General features: G+C 37.4%; 1 protein-coding gene and 1 non-coding gene across 2 annotated transcripts; one reads left to right on the top strand and one right to left on the bottom strand.

Moving 5' to 3' along the window:
• Positions 1 to 12448: 12448 nt before the first annotated feature.
• LOC128289806 (small nucleolar RNA R71) lies at positions 12449 to 12555 on the bottom strand. The gene has a single exon (XR_008279450.1). It is a non-coding gene; the product is annotated as a small nucleolar RNA R71 (small nucleolar RNA).
• A 676-nt stretch (positions 12556 to 13231) lies between these two features.
• LOC108459080 (uncharacterized) lies at positions 13232 to 14121 on the top strand. Its single transcript, XM_017758445.1, has 2 exons — positions 13232 to 13411; positions 13624 to 14121. Exons 1-2 carry the CDS (start codon positions 13232 to 13234, stop codon positions 14119 to 14121), a joined length of 678 nt encoding a protein of 225 aa, XP_017613934.1.
• Positions 14122 to 24586: the final 10465 nt, after the last annotated feature.

The following is a 24586-nucleotide window of genomic DNA, read 5'->3' as shown; positions in this document are numbered from 1 at the left end:
AATAACATGTTGAGATGACGCTTCGCGAGCACAAATAGCGTGGCTCATGCAGGTGCTCTGGCTTCAGAAAACACAGTAGAGTCTTTGGTCATTCTCTGAATACCACTCACATTAACAACATTTTTGGGTGGTCTACCTTTAGCTGAAGTGTTACTCAGCCTCGTGTTTTGTACTATATCTTGCTCAGCCAACTCAAGACAGTTATGAATGAAATGATCTAATGATCCACATTTAAAGTAGGCACAATCATTCAATCTACAATCACTGATATGTTGTTTTCCATAATGTCTACATTCAGGTCAGTTTTGTCTCACACTGCCAACATTATCAATAGATGTAGCTTGAGCTTTAGAACTCACAGGTTACTTTTTACGATCTCTAATTGAATGTCCTACAGATGCATTAGAACAATTAAACGAGTCTTAGAATTTCTTCGATGCAAACTAATAACATTTACTAGTTGATCTCTTTTGCAAATCTCTTACTTTAAAATCAGCTTTTCTTTTTTCTTTGTTAAAATCTTCAGCCTTATAGGCTCTTTCAACCAAACCGATTTTTTTTTTCAATTCAAGAATCCCTACTAACAATTTTATATCCTCATTCAGTCCATCAAAGAACCTTTTATATATGATCTCCTCAGTAGAAACATATTCCCGGGCATACTTGCTTAAACGTACAAATTCTCTTTCGTACTTAGTAACAGTATTTCGGCCTTATTTCAATTCTAAAAACTTTTTATGCTTTTGATTGAGGAATCCCTGACTTATGTACTTCTTTCGAAACTCGGATTGAAAGAACTCCCAGTTAACTCATTCTCTAGGAATCACAGATATCAATGTTTTCCACCAGTGATATGCATTATCTCTAAGTAAAGATACCATACATCGATACACTCATCAAGAGTACAAGACAATTTATCAAATACTCGGATCGTGTTCTCGAGCCAGAACTTATCCCTCTCAACATCATCAATAATGGTAGCCCAAAACTCCTCAGCCTCATGTTTATGAATCTTATCAACAGGTGGTTTGTTTAATCGTAGAAGATCAATACCTTGAGGAACTACAAGGGTTTGTTAAGGAACAGATGGGATGGAGGTTGTTGAGCAGCCAGATTCATTCGAACAAACTCTGAAAAGCACTCACTCATCATTTGGAAGAAGGCTTGCTTAGCCTCTCCCCCTTGGCTACTTCAAATCGGCCTAGAATCAACCGGCGCTGCCCCTTGAGCAGGAGCGGACACATTACTTTTCACATCATCAACTATTGCTCGTTCGGGATCAATTTACTATACGAAAACACACTTGAAGTTGTTAGGAATCATCATACTATCACAGTTTATATATATGGCACATATAGCTAGACTCTCACATGTTACGTTAGTCCTAGAATTGACTAAATCATAGCTCTGATACCAATAAAATGTAACAACCCTATCCCATATCCGTCGTCAGAATAGGGTTACAAGGCATTACTGATCAAAGCACAACATATAAAATATATTTCTCATACATGATTCAGTTTCACTTAAATATCAATCTAACATAATCATATTGCCCGTTATAAGGTTCTACGAGACATTAAAACATGCTTAAACGAGGTTTGGGACTAAACCAATAATATTTCCAAACTTTGGGAAACTAATAAAATTTTTAAACATACAGGGTTCACACGGCTGTGTGAACTGGCCATGTGTCTCACACAACCATCAGACACGCCCGTGTCACAAGCCGTGTGAAAATAGGGCATACATACTGACTTGCACCACATGGCTGATGACACACACGTGTGCTATGGCCATAGCAAAACTGGAGGGGTTACTTACGTGGGTCACACGGCCAGCCACACGCCCATGTACCATCCCGTGTGCCAAACACAGCTAGTAGACACGTCCGTGTGTCTAGATCGTGTCAAAGATGTAGGGTATACTACCCTATTCGAAGGGTATCCCAAGGGACACACGACCATGTAGCATGACCGTGTGTCACACATGGCTGAGACACACGCCCGTGTTTCTACTCAAGTAGACAAAAATAGGTTATTTGCAAAGCCAATTTACCACCTTTCCTCATGCACACCTAGCAACCAAAATGGTACCATTTCAATACATTAATAGGTAACCAAAACATGCTATTTCATACACATTTCGTGCCCTTTATATGTCATCCTTTTCACTACTCAATTCCACAACCAAAAACATACCAAATCAAAATGATACTTTAACTAATATCCACATTTAGGCATAACCCAAATCATCAAGCATTTACTAAACCAAAATGGCATCCAAACATCATCTTAAATTATACCAAAGCTTACCATTTCTCAAACCATAACACATCATTAACAATTTACTAAATACTTATTCATCAACCATTAAGATAACCATATCATGTCTACCAAAACATAAGGCATCATAAATATATCACATATCACATATTAACTCATAACATAAGTCAAATTTAACATCATCAACAACACCATTTACAAGCCAACTCACATGGCTAAATTTAAAGTTCAGAATATGCCAAAATGACACTAGCCTATACATGCCATATACCATATATACAAAGCTTCCAAAAGTAATAAAAAGTTGATCGATAGTGTGACGATGTTCCTGATGATCCCCGAATTCGAGTTAGCTTCGATTATCTATAAAACAAGGAAAGAACACACAAAGTAAGCTTTAAAATCTTAGTAAGCCATCACATGAATCAAATCATTTCCACCAATAAGTAACTATGAGTAAACATTTATAAGATCACAAACCTTTCTCATTATACACATATTCAATATCATAATTGAATTCATCAAATACTTCCCTTTCATTACTTGTATGAATCTCTTGCAATGAATTTCAGATTAACTAATTCTCCTAAAGACTTTATGGATTTGATGAACTGGATTTTTAGACTGTATTTAAACAGACTTGTTGTTGTGTTTATTAACGGTATTTTAATCTATTCACGAGATGAGTCTGAAATTGCCGACCATTTGAGAATTGTGCTACAAAATTTGAGAGATAAGCAACTATTTGCTAAATTCAGTAAATGTGAGTTTTGGCTCCGAGAAGTTGGATTCTTGGGACATATTATTTTAGCGGAAGGTATATAAGTTGATTCGAACAAAATTTCAGCAGTTGTTGATGGGAAACCACCGAGAAATGTATTCGAATTCAGAAGTTTTCTGGGATTAGTTAGATACTATAAACGTTTTGTAAAAGGATTCTCGATGATTGCTACTCCTATAACCAGATTGTTACAGAAAGATGTGAGTTCGAGTGGTACAAAAAATGTTAACAAAGTTTCGATCAATTACAAGCATTGTTAATTGAGGCACTAGTGTTAGTTTAACCTGAGTCAGATAAATAATTCGTGATTTATAGTGATGCATCATTGAATGGTTTGGGTTGTGTTTTGATACAAGAAGGAAAATTTATAGCTTATGCCTTAAGACAATTGAAACTGCATGAAAAGAATTATCCGACGCATGATTTAGAATTGGTTGCTATTGTGTTCACATTGAAAATATGGCGACATCATTTGTACGATGAAAAATTCCACATCTTTATCATTCACAAAAGTTTAAAGTACATAATGACTCAGAAAGATTTGCATATGCAACAACAAAGATGGCTCGAGTTATTGAAATATTACGAGTTAGTAACTGATTATCATCCGGGGAAAGCAAATGTAGTCACAGATGCTTTGAGTAGAAAATCTCTATTTGCTTTGAGAGCAATGAATAAAAAACTGACTTTGTCTGATGATGGTTTGATTCTAGTAGAGTTGAAAGCTAAATCGGTTTTTCTATAGCAAATTTGGGAAGCTCAAAATTGTAATACTGAATTACAAGCTAAAATAATGGAATGTGAGTTGACTAGTGATTCTGACTATCAAATTGGATAAGATGATTGTTAATTGTTCCAAAACAGAATCTGTGTACCAAAGAATTTCGAGCTCATTCAGAAAATTTTGAATGAAGCACGTAATGGTTGTTTATCTGTTCACCCAGGGAGTACCAAAATATACTATGACTTGAAACAATTGTATTGGTGGTCAGGTATGAAATGACACATTTCTGAGTTTGTATCAAAGTGTTTGATTTTTCAACAAGTTAAAGCTGAGCATCAAGTGCCTTCAGGATTGTTATAGCCTGTGATGATACTAGAGTGGAAATGTGATAGAATTATGATGGATTTCGTATCGGGTTCGCCCTTATCGCTGAAAAAGAAATATGTTATCTGGGTTGTCGTTGATTGACTGAAGAAATCTGCACATTTCATTCTAGTACGTATTGACTATTCGCTTGATAAATTAGCTGAACTATGCATATTTGAGATCGTTAAGTTGCATGGGGTGCCAATTTTGATTATTTGAACTGTATATATCTGAGTACGTACTGACTTTACATTGTGATTTTAGAAGAAGTCGCAAGAAGCTCTAGGTACGAGGTTGAATTTTAGCATAGCATTTCATCTGCAAACCGATGGTCAGTTTGAGAGAGTAATTCAGATTCTGGAAGATATGCTCTATTGTTGTATGTTGGAGTTTGAAGGCAATTGGGAGAAATATTTGTCGTTGGTTGAATTTGCGTATAACAACAGTTTTCAATCGACCATAAAGATGGCATCGTACGAAGCTTTGTATGGTCGCAAATGTCGAACTCCATTTTATTAGACCGAGTTAGTGAGAAAAAGATTCTCAGAGTAGATTTGATTCGAAAGACTGAAGATAAAGTGAAAGTAACACGTGATAGTCTGAAAGCAGCTACAGATCGACAAAAATCATATGCAGATTTGAAACGTAAAGATATTTAATTTTAGATTAGTGATAAAGTATTTTTGAAAGTTTCTCCATGGAAGAAAATCCTTCGATTTGGTTGTAAAGGTAAATTGAGTCTGCGTTTTGTCGGGCCGTACGAGATCATTGAAAGAATAGGACCAGTGACATATCGGCTAGCATTACTGTCAGAATTAGAAAGGATTCATAATGTGTTTCATCTATTGATTTTTGCGTTGATATAGATCTGATCCATCACATATAATTTTTCTGGCAGAGATTGAATTTCAACCTGACATGACTTACAACGAAGAACCATCAGAATTTTAGCTCGAGAGGTTAAAGATTTGAGAAATAAAATCATAGCTTTAGTAAAAGTCTTGTGGCAACGTCACAAGATTGAAGAGGCTACATGGGAGCCTAAGGAAGCTATGAGAAAATAATACCCTAATCTATTCGCTGGTAAGATTTTCGGGGATGAAAATCCCTAAGAGGGAGTGCTGTAACAGCTAATTTTTAGTCAAATAAGAACAGTGGTTTTGGAACCACAAATCTGAGGTTGAAATATTTATTTTATTATTATTTTAAGGTTTACAGCATGATAATATGTTTGTGTGAAAATTTCGTTAAGAAATTTTATCATTTGAATGGTCTATTTGATAAAAAGACTAAATCACTTAAAGTGAAAAATTGGAGTTCTATTAGATAAAAGTATCTAATAGCTATGAAATTAAATAGAACAGGTCCTTATGTTGTAATTAGACCATTATTAAGGTGGGTGGAAATTTATGTACATAGTTTATATGAATTTTAAATGTTTAAGTAAAGTTTAAATTAGTAAATTATAAAATAAATAAAGTTAAAATAATAAAAACATGGTGTCATCTTCACCATTTAGCTTTCACCACTGAAACTAGCACTAAGAAAACACCATTATTGTGTTCTTCATTCTGCCAAGCTTGTATAGCTAATTAAGGTACGGTTTTTGTTTCGTTTTTAATGGTTTCTATGTTTTTGAGATCGTTGCAGCTAGGTCTAGGTAACCCAGGGACTATTTTGCAAAATTGTTAAAGATTTTGAATGTTTCCATTAATAAATAAGCATGTGTTTTGAAGTTTGTTGATAGATTATGAATGCTTTTTGATGAATATACAAGTTTTATTATGTGATTTTTAGTGAAAATGCAAATTAGGGGTTAAATTGTGAAATGTGTAAATGTAGTGGTTAAAAAGTGAAATAAGTGAGAAATATGGGCTGCTAGGAACTTATATGTAAATTTGCTAGCATGGGTTATTATTGAATTGCATTAATTTGTGTTTTAATGAAATAAGGACTAAATTGTAAAAGATGTGAAATACTGGGGGCAATTGCGTAAAAATGCCATAAAGTTAATTTTGGACTAAATTGAATAGAGATATGATTAAATAAGTTAATTTTGATTAAATTTAAATCAAGAAAGGTGAAATACAAACTTAGATCGGAGGAAGAACAAAGTTGCAGAATAGTTGACTCGTTTCGCCGTTTTAGCATCCGAGGTAAGTTCGTATGTGATAAATTTCATTATAAATGTATTTTAAATGCTTTGATATTGCAGAAACTATAATTACAAGACTATGGATATGTTAAAAAATGATTCGACAATGATTCGGCATTCAAAATCTCGGTTGAACCTTAGGAATAGATTTGGATACTAGTGGCATGTCATTAGGGAATTGTTGTAATTATGTGATTCGGGTGTTGGTCCTGTATGTCCTACTGGTGGCTTAGTATACCAACATGTGTTGCGGATACTTGACAGTATGTGTGAATAGCACCGTGTAGCTACGTCTTGACCCACAGCTTGTGTGAGTAGTCCCATTGATAGCTCCAGTGTGAGCAGTTTATGTAATATGAGATTGAGATAGCTTCGGCTATATATGTGGCACTTTGGGTGTGAGTTTCTCATGTATCCAATAGTATTCAAAATGGTCCAAAGGGTAAATGAAAGATGTGATTGTGTACTAGATTGATACAAGATGGTACAGGTATGTACTTGAACCGTATAAGCTTAAATCGAAGAAGTTATGAAGTTCATACATAAGATTATGATAGAAAATGTGAAAGGTTTGTTAGTTAAATGAATTACATGATAATTTGTTCAAGTTGATGATTTCTATATTCATGTTGAGATTTAGTTTATTTCAAACGATCTTACTAAGCAATATAGCTTACTTTATTTGATTTTTCCATGTTTTATAGTGATTTTAAAGCTAGCTCAGACTCGGGGATCATTGAAGACATTGTCATACTATCCAACTATCAATTTGGTACTTATGAGCTTATGTTTTGAGTATATGGAATGTATAAAGACTTTGGTCATTTTGATATGCATTTTGGTGGTGAATTTTGCCATTTAAGTGAGCATGTGAATTGCTATGTTTTGGTTTGTATATATAGCCATGAGATTTGGCTTGATTTGGTTATATATATATATATGTATGTTCATATAAATATGTATTGTGAGTTCATGGATGGATTTATGATGCTTGTGAATTATAAATATTGTGGAGGTGAAATGGTTGATATTAGAGTATTTATATGCTGGTGATTTGGATGTATAATGATGCCTGATTGGAAATGTATAAATAGTTGAATTATACATGTGAATTTGATACAAATGGTATGACATGTTTTGTGATTAGTGTGTGTTGAGAAAGGTGGTATAGATTGTGCATGAATTAAGCTTCAATTGGTTGGTTAAAATGTCATATTATACTATGTTTTGGTGCCAATTGGGTTGATGCAGGTGTTCATAAGATAGGGTGGCAATGTGGCTTGGTAAATTGCCTTATTTTGTCCACAAGGGCAGAAACACAGGCGTGTGTCTCAGCCATGTGAGATACACGGTGGCTGAGACACACGATCATGTACACGGCCGTTTGTCCCCTGGTGTTGAAATTAAAATCAAGTCATTATGCTCCACACGGCCTTACACACGGGCGTGTGACTTGGCCGTATGGCATAAGTCAGTATAGCCTACAAGTTTGGCACGACCTAGCACACAGCCTGGTATATGGGCGTGTATGGAAAATTTTAAGGCACATGGGCTAGCCACACAGGCATTTGTGTTGGCCGTGTATGTGACAGCCCTAAAGTGACCCTAGTCGGAAAGCGGTTTCGGGACCGCTAAACCGAGTCACCAAATTATTTGAATATGATAATTATTGTCTAAAATATGTGAATATGAATGTGTGAAAGTTTTAAGCTTTGATTTAGTTAATTGCATGTGAATTTAGTTAATAGGACTTATGTGTGACACTTTTGAAATGAGATAGGTTAATCTATAAGGATCTATTAGTGCATGTAATCGAAGGGGTGGACTTGCATGTCAATTTCCCCCATTTAATTAGTAGTGGCCGGCCATGACAATAAGGGTGGACAAAGTGTGATGGGTAAAACATGTCATAAACATGTTGTGTTAATGGTTTATGTTAGAAATGATAAAATAATAATGGTTAGTAGGATGATGAAAAAATAAAGAAAAGGTTCTCATTTGTTTCTTCATGACCGAAAAATCAAAGGAAGAAGGGGAAGAAAAGGTTGAGGAGGTTCGACCATACTTGTATCTAGATTAAGGTATGTTTGATGATGTTCCATGAGATGCATGCATGTTTTAGTTGTTAGCTTGAGTTCTACCTAGCCCATGGTTTAAATCTTTGCTATGTGATGGAGATGATATTCGGCCATGGGTGTTGTCTTCTTGGATGGTGTTTGATGTTGGTGATAATGCATGAAGATGAGTTAAGTTTCGGCTAAGGTGGATTTGTGTTGATGTCATTTGCATGCTAAATGTGAAGCTTTATAATGATACATGTGATGGTGGATTGATGCCTCTTGGATTTTCTTTTTAGCATTTTTTTTGAGATAGACATTAGGTTCTTTGTTTAACCCATGACCAAAGTTGAAATGGTATGGTGTCTTGATGCATTCGGCCATAGTAGGAGATATGGTTGTTGTTCATGTTATTTGCATGAGAAATGGTAGTAAGGTGAAGTGCAAATATTAGTATTTGATTACTAGTGTACATATGTGTATTAGCCGAGTTTTGAACTTGAAACAAAATGGTATGTAGTTAATACAAGTGACCATATTTGTAGGAAGTATTAAGCATATAATTGGCCTCAACATAGACATGCATATTCGGCCACATGAGATAGATTGGTGTTGCATGTATTTGGTTAGGGGCAAGCATATTGATGCTTTTATCTTGACTTAGATAATCGGCTCAAGGAGAATTTGTTAAAGTGCTTAGTTAATTGATATTAGGTTAATGATGTGTGTATTCGGTCGTGAAGGTGCACATGAGGAAATGTTAGATTAATTGTATTAAATTGCTCAATGTGATTAAAAATGCGTATGACCACTTTGTATTTGAGCTAAAGGTGGCCATATGACCTATCAACTCCTTGTCATATTCGGCCATAAGCTAGCATAATGAGACCTTAACAAGTTAAATTTGCTTGAATTAGCTCAAGAGCTTAGAGGACCAAAGTTGGACAAAGGAAAGGAAAAAGTGATCGAATAGCCGCCGAAATCGTTCGACAACATCCGAGGTAAGTTTTCGAGTAATGAAACTTAGTTTACGATTTGATTAAGTCATGACGTATAGTCATAACAAAAATACGGTGATATAATGATTCTACTTGAATTATATGTTGAATATATTTAGTCTATACGTATGATGGGTAGCCGTATGTGCATAGAGATCATGTCATAAAGCAAATCAAAATCGTGCTCTTTGTATGTGGCTATTGAGCCGAAATTAGTAAGTGTGATAAGTGTCTTGTGTTTGAGCTTTGGTAATGAAAATGAAATATGGATGTGTCATGATTATTGATATATGTGCATGGTTATTCGAATGATATCCGGCTAAGTCCCAAGGCTTTTATGCTAGTGACTATATCCGGACTAAGATCCGAAGGCATTTGTGCGAAGCTATATCCGGCTAAGACCAAGGCATTTGTGCTAGTGATTATATCCGGCTAAGTCCCAAGGCATTTATGCTAGTGACCATATCCGGCTAAGACCAAGGCCTTGTGCGAGTGGTTATATCCGCTAAATCCCAAAGATACTTGGGTTTGGGAATGAGCAATCTTTCTGTAATAATTTCAATTAATACGCTCGTAAAATCCCAACGATGAGGTATGTTTCGTATGTGCATTGAGATAATTGATTCCCTCTAATTAGTATTTGCTCAATCGACTAATAAGCTTCCGGCTTTTAGACAAGTTGATTCCTTACGTATGAATATAAAGGTTGGAAATGTGAAGTAGGTATGATTGTGAGAATATGTGTATATGAAATTATTCGTTTAGTCGTATGAATGCTATACTTCAGTTGTGCATGATTTCATTGCTCAAAACTTACTAAGCATTAAATGCTTACTCCGTTCTTTGAATCTCTGTTTTATAGATTTTGGTTCGTCAGCTATCAGTGTCGGGATTGTCGAAGTCGAAGTCGTCCACACTATCAAAGCCCTTTTGGTAGACTTTTGGTTGAACTCTGAAAATGGCATGTATAGGACTACCCTCTTTGTTGTTAGTCATGTACCCTTTGGTTTTGTATAAATTTGGATAGCCATGCGAAAATGGCTTATAAATATACTTTGAGCATAGCATTATAATCGTTTGTATGTTGTTCCTTGAGAGGTATGGAAATGTTTGGTAACGATTAGCCATTGGAATGGTTAATCATGATCATTTGGGTGCTTTGTATGACAAATTCTAGTTGATTCATGGAAAACCATGAAATAGGTAAAGTTTACCTTAAAAACAGATGCTGATAGCAGCAGTGGTGTAGATTTGGAAAATCACTAAAAATAGTAGGAATGGAATTAAATAGTGAATAAATTATGAAATCGAACCTTGATGAATCTATTTTCATATGGAAGAAACGAAACGATCATATGAGTTGTGTTTTAAGAGATATTTAAGTTTTCGTGGAACAGGACTAGAGCAATTTCTGGATCCCCTGATCTGACTTTGGAAATTAACTATAAATTAACCTGAGATAATTAGAAGTCATGCCATATATGTATAGATTCCTTTTTGAGTCTAGTTTCGTTATAAACAAACGGAATAAGTATTGAAGCCTTGTACAGGAAGATAACTAAGTCGTATTACATGAAGGTCAGAGTAGTCGAACCCTGTAACAGGGGAGATTTTAACTAATAAACTGTACTAATTGGCTTGGCCAAAAATTCTAGAACAAAATTTTTAGAAGGATATGTGAGTCTAGTTTCAGGTAAAATTTACGAAACTGGTTTTCGAGTTTTGGAACTCAAGATATGGTTTTTAAGGTGATAGTGACGCAGTTAGCCAGCTTGTCTGGAAATTTTAAATGAACTGTGTTTTACAATGAAATAAGTCTGTTAGCACCTCGTGTTCGACTCCGGAAACGGTCTCGGGTACGGGGTGTTCAAGTTAGAGTGTTACATGGCGTCGAACACTGGCTGGGACCCAGCCATGTGCTCCCATTTTGAATGTCAACATGGCCTGTGACACAAGCGTGTCTGTTGGCCCTGTGAGAGACACGACTAGGCTGCACGGGTGTTGTCCCCTATTTGGAGAAAAATTTTCTAAGTGTTTTAAAAGTTTCCAAAGTTATTGATTTAGTATTGAACCATGCCAATGCATGTTTAGATCCTCATAAGCTCGTATTAGGGAAAAAATGTTTGGTTGTGAATGGAATGTATATGATTTGATTAAATGTATGTTTAAAATGTGGTCTAAGTCTGATAATGTTCTGTAACCCTATTCCGGTGTTCAATATGGGCGAGGGGTGTTACACATCCTTACTATTTTAATTTATTCCTAATCTGATCCCTATGGAGACGATCTCACTTATCACTTTATTACTTGATTTGAGGTGTGTACTTTCACAATTCACATACTGTTTCACACGCGACAAGTTTTTGGCAACGTTTTCGGGGATTAGCAATTTGGTGAAATTTGATTTTGTTATTTTACTAATTCCATATGTTTTAACTTAGTTTAATTTAATTTCTACAAGTTTGCCATCAGTGTATGAGAAGAGGCATTCCTGCTAACAAAGAGTATCCTTTTGACCTAGAGGTCAAAAGAATTTTACAAAGAAAGTGGAAAGAACTGCAAAAAATGGCTAGGAACAAAAATGATCCTGGTCTCAACGATAATCCGAATGGTCAAGATATCAATCCTTCTCTTCATAGGGTGATACCTGGTCTAAATGATAATCTGAATTTTTAGGACGATAATCCTCATGCTTGTAGGGTGATAGATGACCATGATATACAATCCAAGAGCATATTGTGCCAGTTTTTTATGACATGAATCCAAGGATAGTTAGACCACAAATACAAGCTCAACAATTTGATCTTAAATCATAATGTTTCAGATGTTACAAATAGTAGGATAGTTTAGTGGATTACCCACTGAAGATCCAAGACTACATTTAAGACTTTTTCTAGAGGTTTGTGACTCATTTAGACAACAGTGTGTTTTTGAAGATGCTTTTCAGCTTAAACTATTTCCATATTCTTTAAGTGATCGTACAAGAGCACGGTAGAATGATTCACCGTCAAGAATAGTGACATCATGGAATGATCTTTGCTAAAGATTTTTTCTACGGTATAGTCTCCCAAATATGAATGAAAAGCTTAGAAATGACATCACAACATTTTGGAAATCAGAGGATGAAACACTATATGAAGCTTGGGAATGATTTAAAGACTTAATTTGGAAATGTCCAATCCATGGATTTCAACACTAGACTCAAATAGAGATATTCTATAATGGGCTAAATGCATATACGAGGATGGTAGTTGATGCTTCTTCCAACAGTACTTTATTGGATAAACCTTAAAATGAAGCATAAGAAATTCTGGATAAGATTGCCAACAATGATTATCAATATCCTACCACAAAAGTTGGGACGGGCAAGAGAACTATTAGTACCATGGAGCTAGATAGAATTACTTCGTTAATAGCCCAGGTATCTTTTTTGGCTAATATGATCAAAACAATGAAAAAGCTCACTATAGTTCAAGAGATGAAATCAACCAAGCTTTCGTGTGTTTATTGTGGTGAAGACCATGTGCTTGATGAATGCCTATCAAACCCAGAATCCATGTGTTACATGGGTAATTTCAACTAGAACAATAACCCCTATTCCAACACGTATAATCCAGGGTGGAAGCAACATCTAAACTTTAGTTTGAATAATCAAGGTGTGAGGAATTTTAATAATGCTGCAAGACAAAATGCCAATAGTGCTCCACCTGGTTATAATTATCCTATGCCAAGTCAAACTGTCTAGCAAGGTCAGGAATTGGTTTCATCATCATCATCTATTGAAGCCTTGTTGAAGGAATATATGTCCAAGAATGATGTCATAATTTAAAGTCAAGCTACATCATTCTGAATTCTTGAGATTCAAATGGGGAAAATAGAAAATGTTTTGAATTTGAGACCACAAGGAGCATTGCCAAATGACACTGAGAATTCAAGATCACAAGGAAAGGAGCTGTGCAAGGCTATCACTCTTAGAAGTAGAACCCAGCTTGATGACATTGCTCAAGATGCCACAACACGAGAGGATAACTCCAATAACAACCATGTAAAAATCCTAGAGTTATCTGAAAAACATACTAAACCTAAAAAGGGCAAGTAGCAAAATGTTGTGGCAGGATTAGATCATGTTGTCAACAAGAATGCCATGGAAAAATAATACCAGTAACATAGAGGATGACCACCCTACCTTTTACTCAATGATTTCACAATTCTAAGCAAAATATTTAGTTCAAAAGATTTTTGGATGTACTGAAGTAGCTCCACATCAACATACCAGTAGTTGATGCTTTGGAGAAAATGCCCAATTACGTGAAATTTATGAAAGATATATTGTCAAAAAACCTCATATTGGGAGAACTTGAGATTGTCACTCTCACTAAAGGGTGCACAACAATGTTGACGAATAAATTACCTCCGAAGCTGAAAAACCCAAGGAGTTTTACTATCCCAAGTTCAATTGGAAATCATTATGTTAGCAAGGCATTATATGATCTAAGAGCGAGTATAAATCTAATGCCTATGTCTATTTTCAAGAAACTAGGAATTGGAAAATCAAGACCTACTGCGGTTACATTGCAACTGGTTGATCGATCATACGTGCATCCAGATGGTAAAATTGAAAATGTGCTTGTAAGAGTAGATCAATTTATTTTTCCTAGGGATTTCCTTATTTTAGAATGTGAAGTTGACCAAGATGTGTCAATTATAATTGGAAGACCTTTTCTTGCTACTGGCAGGATGTTAATTGATGCGTAGAAGATGACCTGACCATAAGGGTAAATGATCAGCAGATTACCTTCAACGTATTTAATGCTTTGAAATGTGCTAATGCTAATGATGAATGCCATGCCATTAGGTTGATAGAAACAACAGTGGAGGAGTTCACCAAATTTTGTCATAAAATTCTGACATTGATGAAGACCTATTCGAGCAGAGTGATACAGTAAGTTTTAGGAAATTTAGTCAATTTATGGAAACCAAGCAGATAGTAGACAGACCAGGGAAGAAGTTAGAATTCTTGGATTTATCAATTCGTTCCTTCAATCGTTCTAAACCTTTTATAGAGGAACCCCCTACACTAGAGTTAAAACCCTTGCCACAACATTTGAAATATGCTTACTTGGGTGACAACAATACCTTGCTGGTAGTAATTTCTATGGAGCTCACACCTGAGTAAGAGGGAATGTGACAGCCCAAAATTGACCCTAGTCAGAATGTGGTTTCGGGACCACAAAACCGAGGCATAAAAATAATTTAAAATTTTATTTTGATGCCTATGATATGTGTTAATTTGTGTGTGACATTTTGATGATTTGATTTAGAGTTATAAAGGTGAATTTCACTAGAAAGGACCTAGTAGTAAACTTTGAAAGTATGATAGGGAAATGTGTGATGACTAATTAAAGCATGCATGCAAAATAATGGACTTGCATGTCAAATACCCCCTTTTTATAGGTGGTGGCCGGCCATGGCAAGAGAGGATGGGCTAAACATGTCATGAAACATGTTTTGTTGGTGCATTAGGGAGAAATAATAAACAAAGGTGTATGGGTAAGAAAAGAAAAAAAAAATGTGTGTGAGTGTGGTATCTTCCCCCATTGCCGTGAGTTGTAGACAAGGAAAGAAAAAATTTGTTCATCCTTTCTTTGAGCCAAAACTAAGGAAGAAGGAGGATTTTGCTCCATTTTGGTTTAGAAGAGATCTAGAAGGAGATTTGGCTATACTTGCATCAAGATTAAGGTATGTTTGAGGTTGTGTCATGAGATTCATGCATGTTTTAGTTGCTAACTTGATGTTCATGTTAGCCCATGGTTCAAATCCTTGTTGTGCCATGGAAATGGTATTTGGCCAAGGTTGATATTGTGTTAAAGCCATTGCATGCTAAATGTGAAGCTTGTTGATGATGCATGCAATGATGGATTGACTACTCTTGAAATTTCTTTTAGCATTCTTGAGTAAGACATTGAGTCCTTTGTTTAACCATGACCAAAAATTAAAAGGAGTATGGTGTGTGATGTATTCGCCATGGTATGCTCATGAGCATGGTTTATGCTTCTTGCATGATAGTTAAAATTTGTGTTTTGATGGTTGTGAACACCTTGAAATTGCCTTGCATCTATATGTGTATATATGTTTGCACACGATGTATTGGTATGACATATATGCTATTTCAAGGTGTATATTTGCTTGTGATGATGTCTCGATTATGAAGTAAATGAGAGATGTGCATTGAGCTACGATATGTAATGTGTTAGTAGTAAAATGTATGCTGTTTTGTGTGGTATTATGTATAATTGGCCTCAACATGGACATGTATGTTCGCCACATGAGGGGAAATTGGTGTGCATGCATTCGGTTAGAGGCAAGCATATTGATGCCTATTCTTGGCTTAGAAAATTCGCTAAGAGGAATATTAACTAAGGTGTTGAGTTCGATTCATGATTTCGTATATATGCGACTTTGATGCCTAATGAGTATATATATTGGTTAGGTATCTTGAATTCCTCTTCGATGCTCAAATGATAAAACCAATTTATTTGTTAAATTAAGCTCAAGAGCAAAGGGAGCTAAATCCGATAAGGGAAGGAAAAAGTCGTCGAATAGTCATTAAATCGTTCGACCACGTCCGAGGTAAGTTTTGAGTATCGAAACTTAGATTTTGATTCGATTGAACGAAGTAATAAGCAATCGAAATTGTGCCCTTGTATGTGGCCATTGAGCCAAAATGATATTCTTGATTAAGTAAATTGTGCATAAAAGTTTGTTATGAAATTGAAACAAAGATGTGTATGAATGTGCGACCAGATATCCGGCTAAGCCCAAGGCAATTGTGCGAGTTGTGATATCGGGCTAAGCCCAAGGCAATGGTGCGAAGCTATGATATCGGGCTAAGCCCAAGGCAATTGTGCGAGTTGTGATATCCGGTTAAGTCCCAAGGCATTTGTGCGGGTTACCATAACCGGCTATGTCCCAAGGCGTTTGAACGAGTAGCTATATCCGGTTAAACTCGAAGGTATGTGATTTGAAAATTATAAGCTTGCTGTAAAATTTTCAGTTAATGCACTTGTGAAGTTCCCAACAACAAGGTATGTTTTGTGTGTGCTTTGCACACTATGAGTAAGTGCGTATGAATATTCGCTCCAATGATAAATGAGCTATCGGCATTAAGTAAGCCGTTATTTGTGTATGAACATGAGAGTTGGGATTGTGAAGTAAGCATGTCTTTGAGAAATTGTGCATATGAATTATTGTTTAGCTACTTGAATGCTATGCTTTGGTTGTGTGTATATTATGGCTCGAAACTTACTAAGCATAAATTGCTTACTCCGTTTCTTTGTTTATCTGTTTATAGATTTTGCTCGTTAGCGATCGGATTTGGGATCATAGAAGTTGAAGTCAACCACACTATCAAAGCCCTTTTGGTACTCCTTTAGTTGAGTTTTGGATATGGCATGTATAGGACTACCCTCGGTTGTTTTAAGTACTTTGTGATGTATATGTGTGCGCCATGCGAAAATGGTTCGTAAAAGTGGAGTATGGAATTTGACCATATGTGGTTTGTAATTATATTTGGTTTCATGATGTGATTATGGTTTGGAATGAGAGAGTTGGTCACGTGATCAGCCATTGGAATGGCTAAATATGATCATATGTGGACCTCAGTATGACTAGACTATAGTTGGTCCATGGGAATTACAATATAGGTAAAGCCTACCTTAAAAACAGATGCTGCCAGCTGCAGTGACATGGATGTGAAAAATCACCAAAATTTGTAGGAATGGTGTTAAATAGTGAATAAATTATGCGATCGAACCTTGATGAGTCTATTTTCATATGAAAGTAACTAAACGATCATATGAATAGTATACCGAGAGATATTAAAGTTCTCGTGAGACAGGACCAGAACAGTTTCTGGGTCCCCTGTTGCGACTTTGAAAATTTACCATAAATTATGTAGAATGAATTAGAAGTCATGCCTTATATGTGAAGATTCCTTTTTGAGTCTAGTCTCATTAGAAATAAACGGCATCAGTATTGAAACCCTGTACAGAGAGATATTCAAGTTGTAACGTACGAAGGTCAGTGTAGTCGAACCCTGTAACATGGGTGAATTTAACTAATAAACTGTACCAATTGGCCCAACCAAAAATTCTAGAAATAAATCCATGGATAGATATATGAGTCTAAATTCAGGGAAAATTTACAGAATCAGTTTCCGAGTTGTGAAACTCAAGATATGCTTTTTAAGGCGACAGCGACGCAGTTTTCCAGCTTGCCTGGGAATGTCAAATTGGTCGGTGCCATAAGTGGTTTTGGCTTGTTAACCCCTCGTGTCCGACACCGGCAACGGTCTCGGGTTCGGGGTGTTACAATTTTATTGGTATCAGAGCTACGGTTTAGTCGATTCTAGGACTACCGTGATATGTTTGGGGTCTAGCTATACATGCCATATAGTGATAAATTGATAGTGTGGTGATTTCTGACAATCTGAATTTGTGTTTGTTTATAGCAATGGATCCCGATCCCAACCGAGCAATAGCTGATGATGCGGAGAGTGTGGCGCCTTGCTCCGCGTAAGGGACAGCGCCAGGGACTCTCAACCTATGGCCAGCAATCCTCGAATGATGAGGCTAGGCAAGCCATTTATAGTGTGATGAATGATTGGTTCAACCAATACATTCGAACTAACACGCTGTTCCACAACCTCCATTCCGCACTAATGCAACCTCAAGACCTACAATACCTCCCAGAATCGACCAAATAAGGTCAAGTAAGCCCCAATGACAGTGATTCAAAACATGGGGCCACTGAATTTAAAGCTACGGATGATGACGATGCCGAGCAAGCTGAATTTTGGTTGGAAAACACTATCGGGTGCTCGATGAGCTATCTTGTACACCTGATGAGTGCTTAAAGTGTACTATCTCCTTGCTACACGATTCCGCCTACTATTGGTGGAGTACTCTGACTTCTGTTGTGCCTAGAGAGCAAGTAACTTGGGAGTTCTTCCAAACCGAGTTCCGAAAGAAGTATATCAGTCAGAGATTCTGTAACACCCCGAACCCGAGACCATCGCCGGTGTCGAACACGAGGGGTTAGCAAGCCAAGTTCACTTGTTTTGCCCATCCATTGGACATTTCCAGTCAGGCTGGAAAAACTGCGTCACTGTCGCCTTAAAAATCATATCTCGAGTTTCAAAACTCGGAAACTGGTTTCGTAAATTTTCCCTGAATTTAGACTCATATATCCATCCATGGAATTATTTCTAGAATTTTTGGTCGGGCCAATTGGTACAGTTTATTAGTTAAAGTCACCCATGTTACAGGGATCGACTGCTCTGACCTTCGCGCGGTATAACTTGAATATCTCTCTGTACAGGGCTTTAATGCTGGTGTCGTTTGTTTCTAATGAAACTAGACTCAAAATGGAATCTGTACATATAAGGTATGTCTCCTAATTCTTTCTGGATAATTTATAGTAAATTTTTAAAGTTGGGACAGGGAACCCAGAAACCGTTCTGGCCCTGTCTCACAATAGCTTTAATATCTCTTAACATGTAACTCCTATGACCATTTCGTTTCTTCCATATGAAAATAGACTCATCAATGTTCATTTACATAGCTGATTCACTATTTAATACCATTCCTACAAATTTTGGTGATTTTTCACATTCACGTTACTGCAGCTGGCAGCATCTGTTTTAAGGTAGGTCTTACCTATTTTGTAGTCTCCATGAACCAACTAGTCTTGCCTTACATAGGTCCACATATGATCATTTTAACCATGCCAATGGCTGATCATGTGACCAACATTCCCATTTCCAATTCATAGTCACATCATGACACCATATATATATATACAAACCGCAAATAGTTTAAGTTGATACTTCACTATTACGAGCCATTTTCGCATGGCCGCATACATATACATCATAACATATTTAAACCAACAAGGGTAGTCCTATACATGCCATTTCAAGTTCAACCAAGAATTTATACCAAAATGGGGCTTGATAGTGTGGATGACTTCGACTTCAACGATCCCGAATCCGATTGCTATCGAGCGAAATCTAGAAAACCGAGAGCCAAAGCAATGAGTAAGCATTTTTATGCTTAGTAAGTCTCAAGGAATATAATCAACTCTAATTACAGCAATACATTCATATAGTTAAATGCATCATTTCATTAATGCACATTCACATAATCATACTTACTTCACCATCCCAACTCTTATGTTCATACACAAATAACGGCTTCATTAAGGCCGATAACTCGTTCCATCATAGGAGCGGATATTCACACGCCTACTCCTAGCGCCAGCAAGCACACACCGCACTTACCTTGTCATTGGGAAATTTCACAAGTGCATTAGCTGAAATTTTCCAGCAAGCTTATAATTTTCAAATCACATACCTTCGAGTTTAACCGGATGTCGCTACTCGATCAATCGCCTTGGGACATAGCCCGGTTATGGTAACCCGCACCAAGGCCTCACGGACTTAACCCGGATATCACGATTTGCACAAATGCCTTCGGTCTTAGCCCGGATAGAATGACTCGCACGAATGCCTTCGGTCTTAGCCCGGATGTAGCCACTAGCACAATTGCCTTCGGTCTTAACCCGTTATAATTTCCAGCATAATTGTCTTCGGGCTTAGCCCGGATATCATTCAATTTCTCATGCACACATACATCAATAATCATTGCACATACATATTTATTTTCGTTACTAAGGCTCAAACACAATTATAATCACTAACATAATCGCCTTGGGACTTAGCCCGGTATCATTCAATACTCATACACACATAAATCAATAATCAATACATCCATATTTCATTCCACATAATTCAAGTAAGGTCACTTCTTGAGGACTTACCTCGGATGTTGTCGAACGGCTTTTACGGCTATTCGATTACTTTTTCCTTCCCCTTGTCCAATTGTGGCCCTCTTAGCTCTTGAGCTAATTCAAACAAATTCAATTTATCAAAACCTCATTGTGCTAGCTTATGGCCGAATATGACAAGGAATTTAAATGGTCATATGGCCACCCTTTAGCTTGAATACACAATGGTCATGCACATTTTATACTACATCAAGCAATTCAATACAATTTATTCGAGCATCAAGGAAAAGCTAAGGCCTTCAATAGGCTACCCAAGGCCGAATATACTTGTCCATGTTGAGGCCAATTATGCACTTAATACCACACAAAACAGCATGCATTTTACTAGTTAATGCTTTGCATATTGTAGCTCAAAACTTACAATATAGCATCAAGCACTCATATGTGTGCTAGGCCGAATGTGCTTACAATTTCACAATTATTCTTCAACATCTTCTTCTTTAAACAAACTTATTCATCACTTCCTTCATAACCAAAACATCATGTGCAAACATATATATACATATATGAGCATGGCCGAATTTCAAGGTGTCCATAGCCATCCAAAACACAAATTTTAACTAACATGCAAGAAGCATGAACCATGCTCATGAATGCATCATGGCGAATATGACAATCATGCTCCTTTTCAACTTCAATCATGATAAAACAAAAGAAAGCTCAAAATCTTACTCAAGAGTAGACAATCCATCATTGCATGCATCATCATCAAGCTTCACACTTAGCATGCAATGGCTTTATCACCATAACAACTTTGGCCAAATACCATTTCCATGGCTTAACAAAGATTTGAGCCATGGCTAACATGCACATCAAGTTAGCAACCAAAACATGCATGAAACTCCTAACACAACCTCATACATACCTTAATCTTGATGCAAACTTAGCCAAATCTCCTTCTAGATCTCTTCCAAACCAAGCATGAAGCAAAAATCCTCCTTCTTCCTTAGTTTTGGCTCAAAGAAAGGATGAGCAAAATTTTTTCTTTCCTTCTCTACAACTCACGGCAATGGGGGGATTACCACACTCACACACATTTTTTTTCATTTTTTATCACCCATACACCTTTGTTTATTATTTCACCTCATGCACCAACAAAACATGTTTCATGACATGTTTAGCCCATCCTCCCTTGTCATGGCCGGCCACCACCTATTAAAGGGGAATTTGACATGCAAGTCCATTATTTTGCATGCATGCTTTAATTAGTCATCACACATTTCCTATCATACTTTCAAAGTTCATTACTAAGTCCTTTCTTGTGGAATTCACCCTTATAACACTAAATCAATCATCATAAAATGTCATACATGAGCACACACATATTATAGGCATCAAAATAAATTTTAATTATTTTTATGCCTCGGTTTTGTGGTCCCGAGACCACCTTCCGACTAGGGTCAATTTTGGGCTGTCACAACTCTCCCCACTTAAGAAATTTTCGTCCCAAAAATCTTACCGTAAATAGGTTTGGATATCACTCTTTCATAGAGTTCTCGGTCTCCCAAGTAGCTTCTTCTATCCCGTGCTTGAGCCATAACACTTTTACTAGCGGAACCCGCTTGTTTCACAACTCTTTCACTTCTCGTGATAGGATACGAATCGGTTCTTCCTCATAACTCATATTAGCTTGAATTTCAATTTCGATGGACTAATCACGTGCGATGGATCGGATCTATAGCGTCAAGCATTGAAACGTGAAAGACATCGTGAACCTTTTCGAGTTCGGGGGCAAAATCAAACGATATGCCACCGGATCGACTCGCCGGATATCTCATATGGCCCAACGAACCTCGGCTCAACTTGCCCTTACGGCCGAATCGAGTATCTTTTTCCAAGGCGATACCTTGAGAAACACTTTATCACCCACCGATACTCGATATCCTTACGCTTCAGTCCGCGCACGACTTCTCGACGATCGGAGGCTATCTTCGACTTTCACGGATTACTTTCACTTTCTGCTCAGCATCCCTAATCAAATCCACCCGAAAATCTTGCTTTCACCGAGCTCATCCAAAACAATGGTGTACGGCATTTACGATCGCATAAGGCCTCGTAGGGTGCCATCTTAATACTTGATTGAAAGTCGTTGTTGTGTTTAATTCAATCAATGGCAAATACCGCTCCCAAAAACCACTAAACTCGAGGACGCAACATCTTAACATATCCTCAAGTATCTGAATTATCCGCCGGATTGACCATCGGTTTGGGGTGAAAGGCGGTGCTGAAATGCAACTTGGTACCCAAAGCTTCTTGCAACTTTTTCCAAAATCGCGAGGTAAATCTCGGATCTCTATCCGACACGATGGAAATAGGCACCCGTGTAATCTCACAACTGAGAAACGTACAATTCAGCTAATTTTTCAATTGAAAATCCGTGCGACACGGGACAAAGTGGGCCGACTTAGTCAATCGATCTACCACGACCCAAACCGCATCCTTCTTACTTGTCGACAATGGTAGTCCGGATACAAAGTCCATTGTGACTCGATCCCATTTCCACTCGGGTATCGTGATTGGTCAAGTAATCTCAAGGCACCGATGTTCCGCTTTCACTTGTTGACATATTAAACATCTCAAACAAAGTCGAGATGTCTCGCTTCATACCATGCCACTAAAACCGACGTTTCAAATCATTGTACATCTTCGTACTCCCGGTGGATTGCCATTCGCTACAATGGGCTTCATTCAATTATCGAAATGAGTTCAATTCTTTGGAACACACAGACGACTTTTGAACCTCAAACAATCGTCATCATCGATTTGAAACTCAATCCTTGTTCGAACACACTCACTCGCTTTTGCGCCCAACTCGTCGTCGACTTTCGAGCTTCTCGAATTTGATGTATCAATAGTGGTTTGGCTTTCAATTCAGCTACTAACACACTATCGGATCGAATGCATAAGTGCACGCTCATCGCTCAGAAGTGAATAATGATTTACGACTCAAGGCATCCGCAACCACATTCGCCTTTCCCGTGATAGTCAATGACCAGCTCGTAATCCTTTAACACCGAGCCAACGCCTTTGTCGCAGATTTAAGTCTCTTTGGATCATCAAATATTTGAGACTTTTGTGATCCGAGTACACATGGCACCTTTCACCAAATAAGTAATGTCGCCAAATCTTTAAGGCGAATACGATGGCGGCCAATTCGAGATCATGAGTCGGATAATTTTTCTCATGTGGCTTTAATTGCCTCGACGATAGGCCACAACTCGACCTTCTTGCATTAATACGCAACCTAACCCAAGTAGAGAGGCCGCTATAGATGACAAACTCTTTGCTTGGACTCGGGTTGCACTAGAATTGGGGCTTCAACAAATAAGTTTTCATTGATCGAAACTTTTTGGCATTTCTCCGTCCATTCGAACTTAACATCCTTTTGGAGTAGCCATCATCGGCGTGGCTATCGTTGAGAAGCCTTTTACAAATCGTCGGTAATAACCTAAGAAGCCCCAAAAAGCTCGAACCTCAGAATATTTCTGAGGCTTCCAATTAAGTATGGCTGAAATTTTATTCGGTCGACTCGAATACCCGATGCAGATACCACATGACCCAAGAAGCTAACCTCTCTAACCGTAACTCACACTTGTGAACTTAGCATATAATTGCTTATCCCGTAAAATTTGCAAAGACTAACCGCAGGTGTTCAAGATGTTCGGTCTCATTTCTTGAATAGACCAAGATGTCATCAATGAACACGACTACTAATCGATCCAAATATGGTCTAAAGATCCGATTCATTAAATCCATAAATACCGTAGGGCATTAGTGAGCCCAAACGGCATCACTAGGAACTCATAGTGACCATATCTCGCTCAAGGCGCCTTGGGTACGTCCAATCTCGGATTCGCAATTGATAATAGCCCGATCTCAAATCTATTTTCGAGAACACCGAGGCTCCCTTTAGTTGATCGAACAAGTCATCGATACGTGGCAACGGATATTTGTTCTTTATTGTCGCTTATTAAGTCGACGATAATCGATGCACACCGCATGGTTCCATCCTTCTTTTCACGAACAACACCGGCGCACCCTAAGGCGAAAAACTCGGCGAGCAAAACCTCTATCCACCAATTCTTGCAACTAAGCTTCCAACTCCTTTAATTCGTTGGTGCCATACGATACGGAGCTATCGAAATTGGAGTGGTAGCGGTACCAATTCGATGCCAAATTCTATTTCCGAACAGTGGTAAACCCGCAATTCCTCGTGGAAAACATCCGGTATTCACAAACCACGCACAGATTCGGTTTCTTTTCGATTCCTTGTCATCGAACACGACGCAAGGTACGCTTCGACTCTTTTCTTACA

The sequence above is a fragment of the Gossypium arboreum genome, chromosome 2 (genome assembly GCF_025698485.1).
Source record: "Gossypium arboreum isolate Shixiya-1 chromosome 2, ASM2569848v2, whole genome shotgun sequence".
NCBI lineage: Eukaryota > Viridiplantae > Streptophyta > Magnoliopsida > Malvales > Malvaceae > Gossypium > Gossypium arboreum.
Note: the sequence above shows the minus strand (reverse complement) of the source record. Positions and strands in the feature narration are given on the sequence as shown.

Bases quoted from the DNA above. Each gene is read 5' to 3' on its own strand.
- LOC108459080 (XM_017758445.1), top strand. From the start codon at position 13,232: ATGGGGAAAATAGAAAATGTTTTGAATTTGAGACCACAAGGAGCATTG. The intron at 13,412-13,623 runs GTAAAAATCCTA...GTACTGAAGTAG, and splicing joins ATAACTCCAATAACAACCAT to CTCCACATCAACATACCAGT.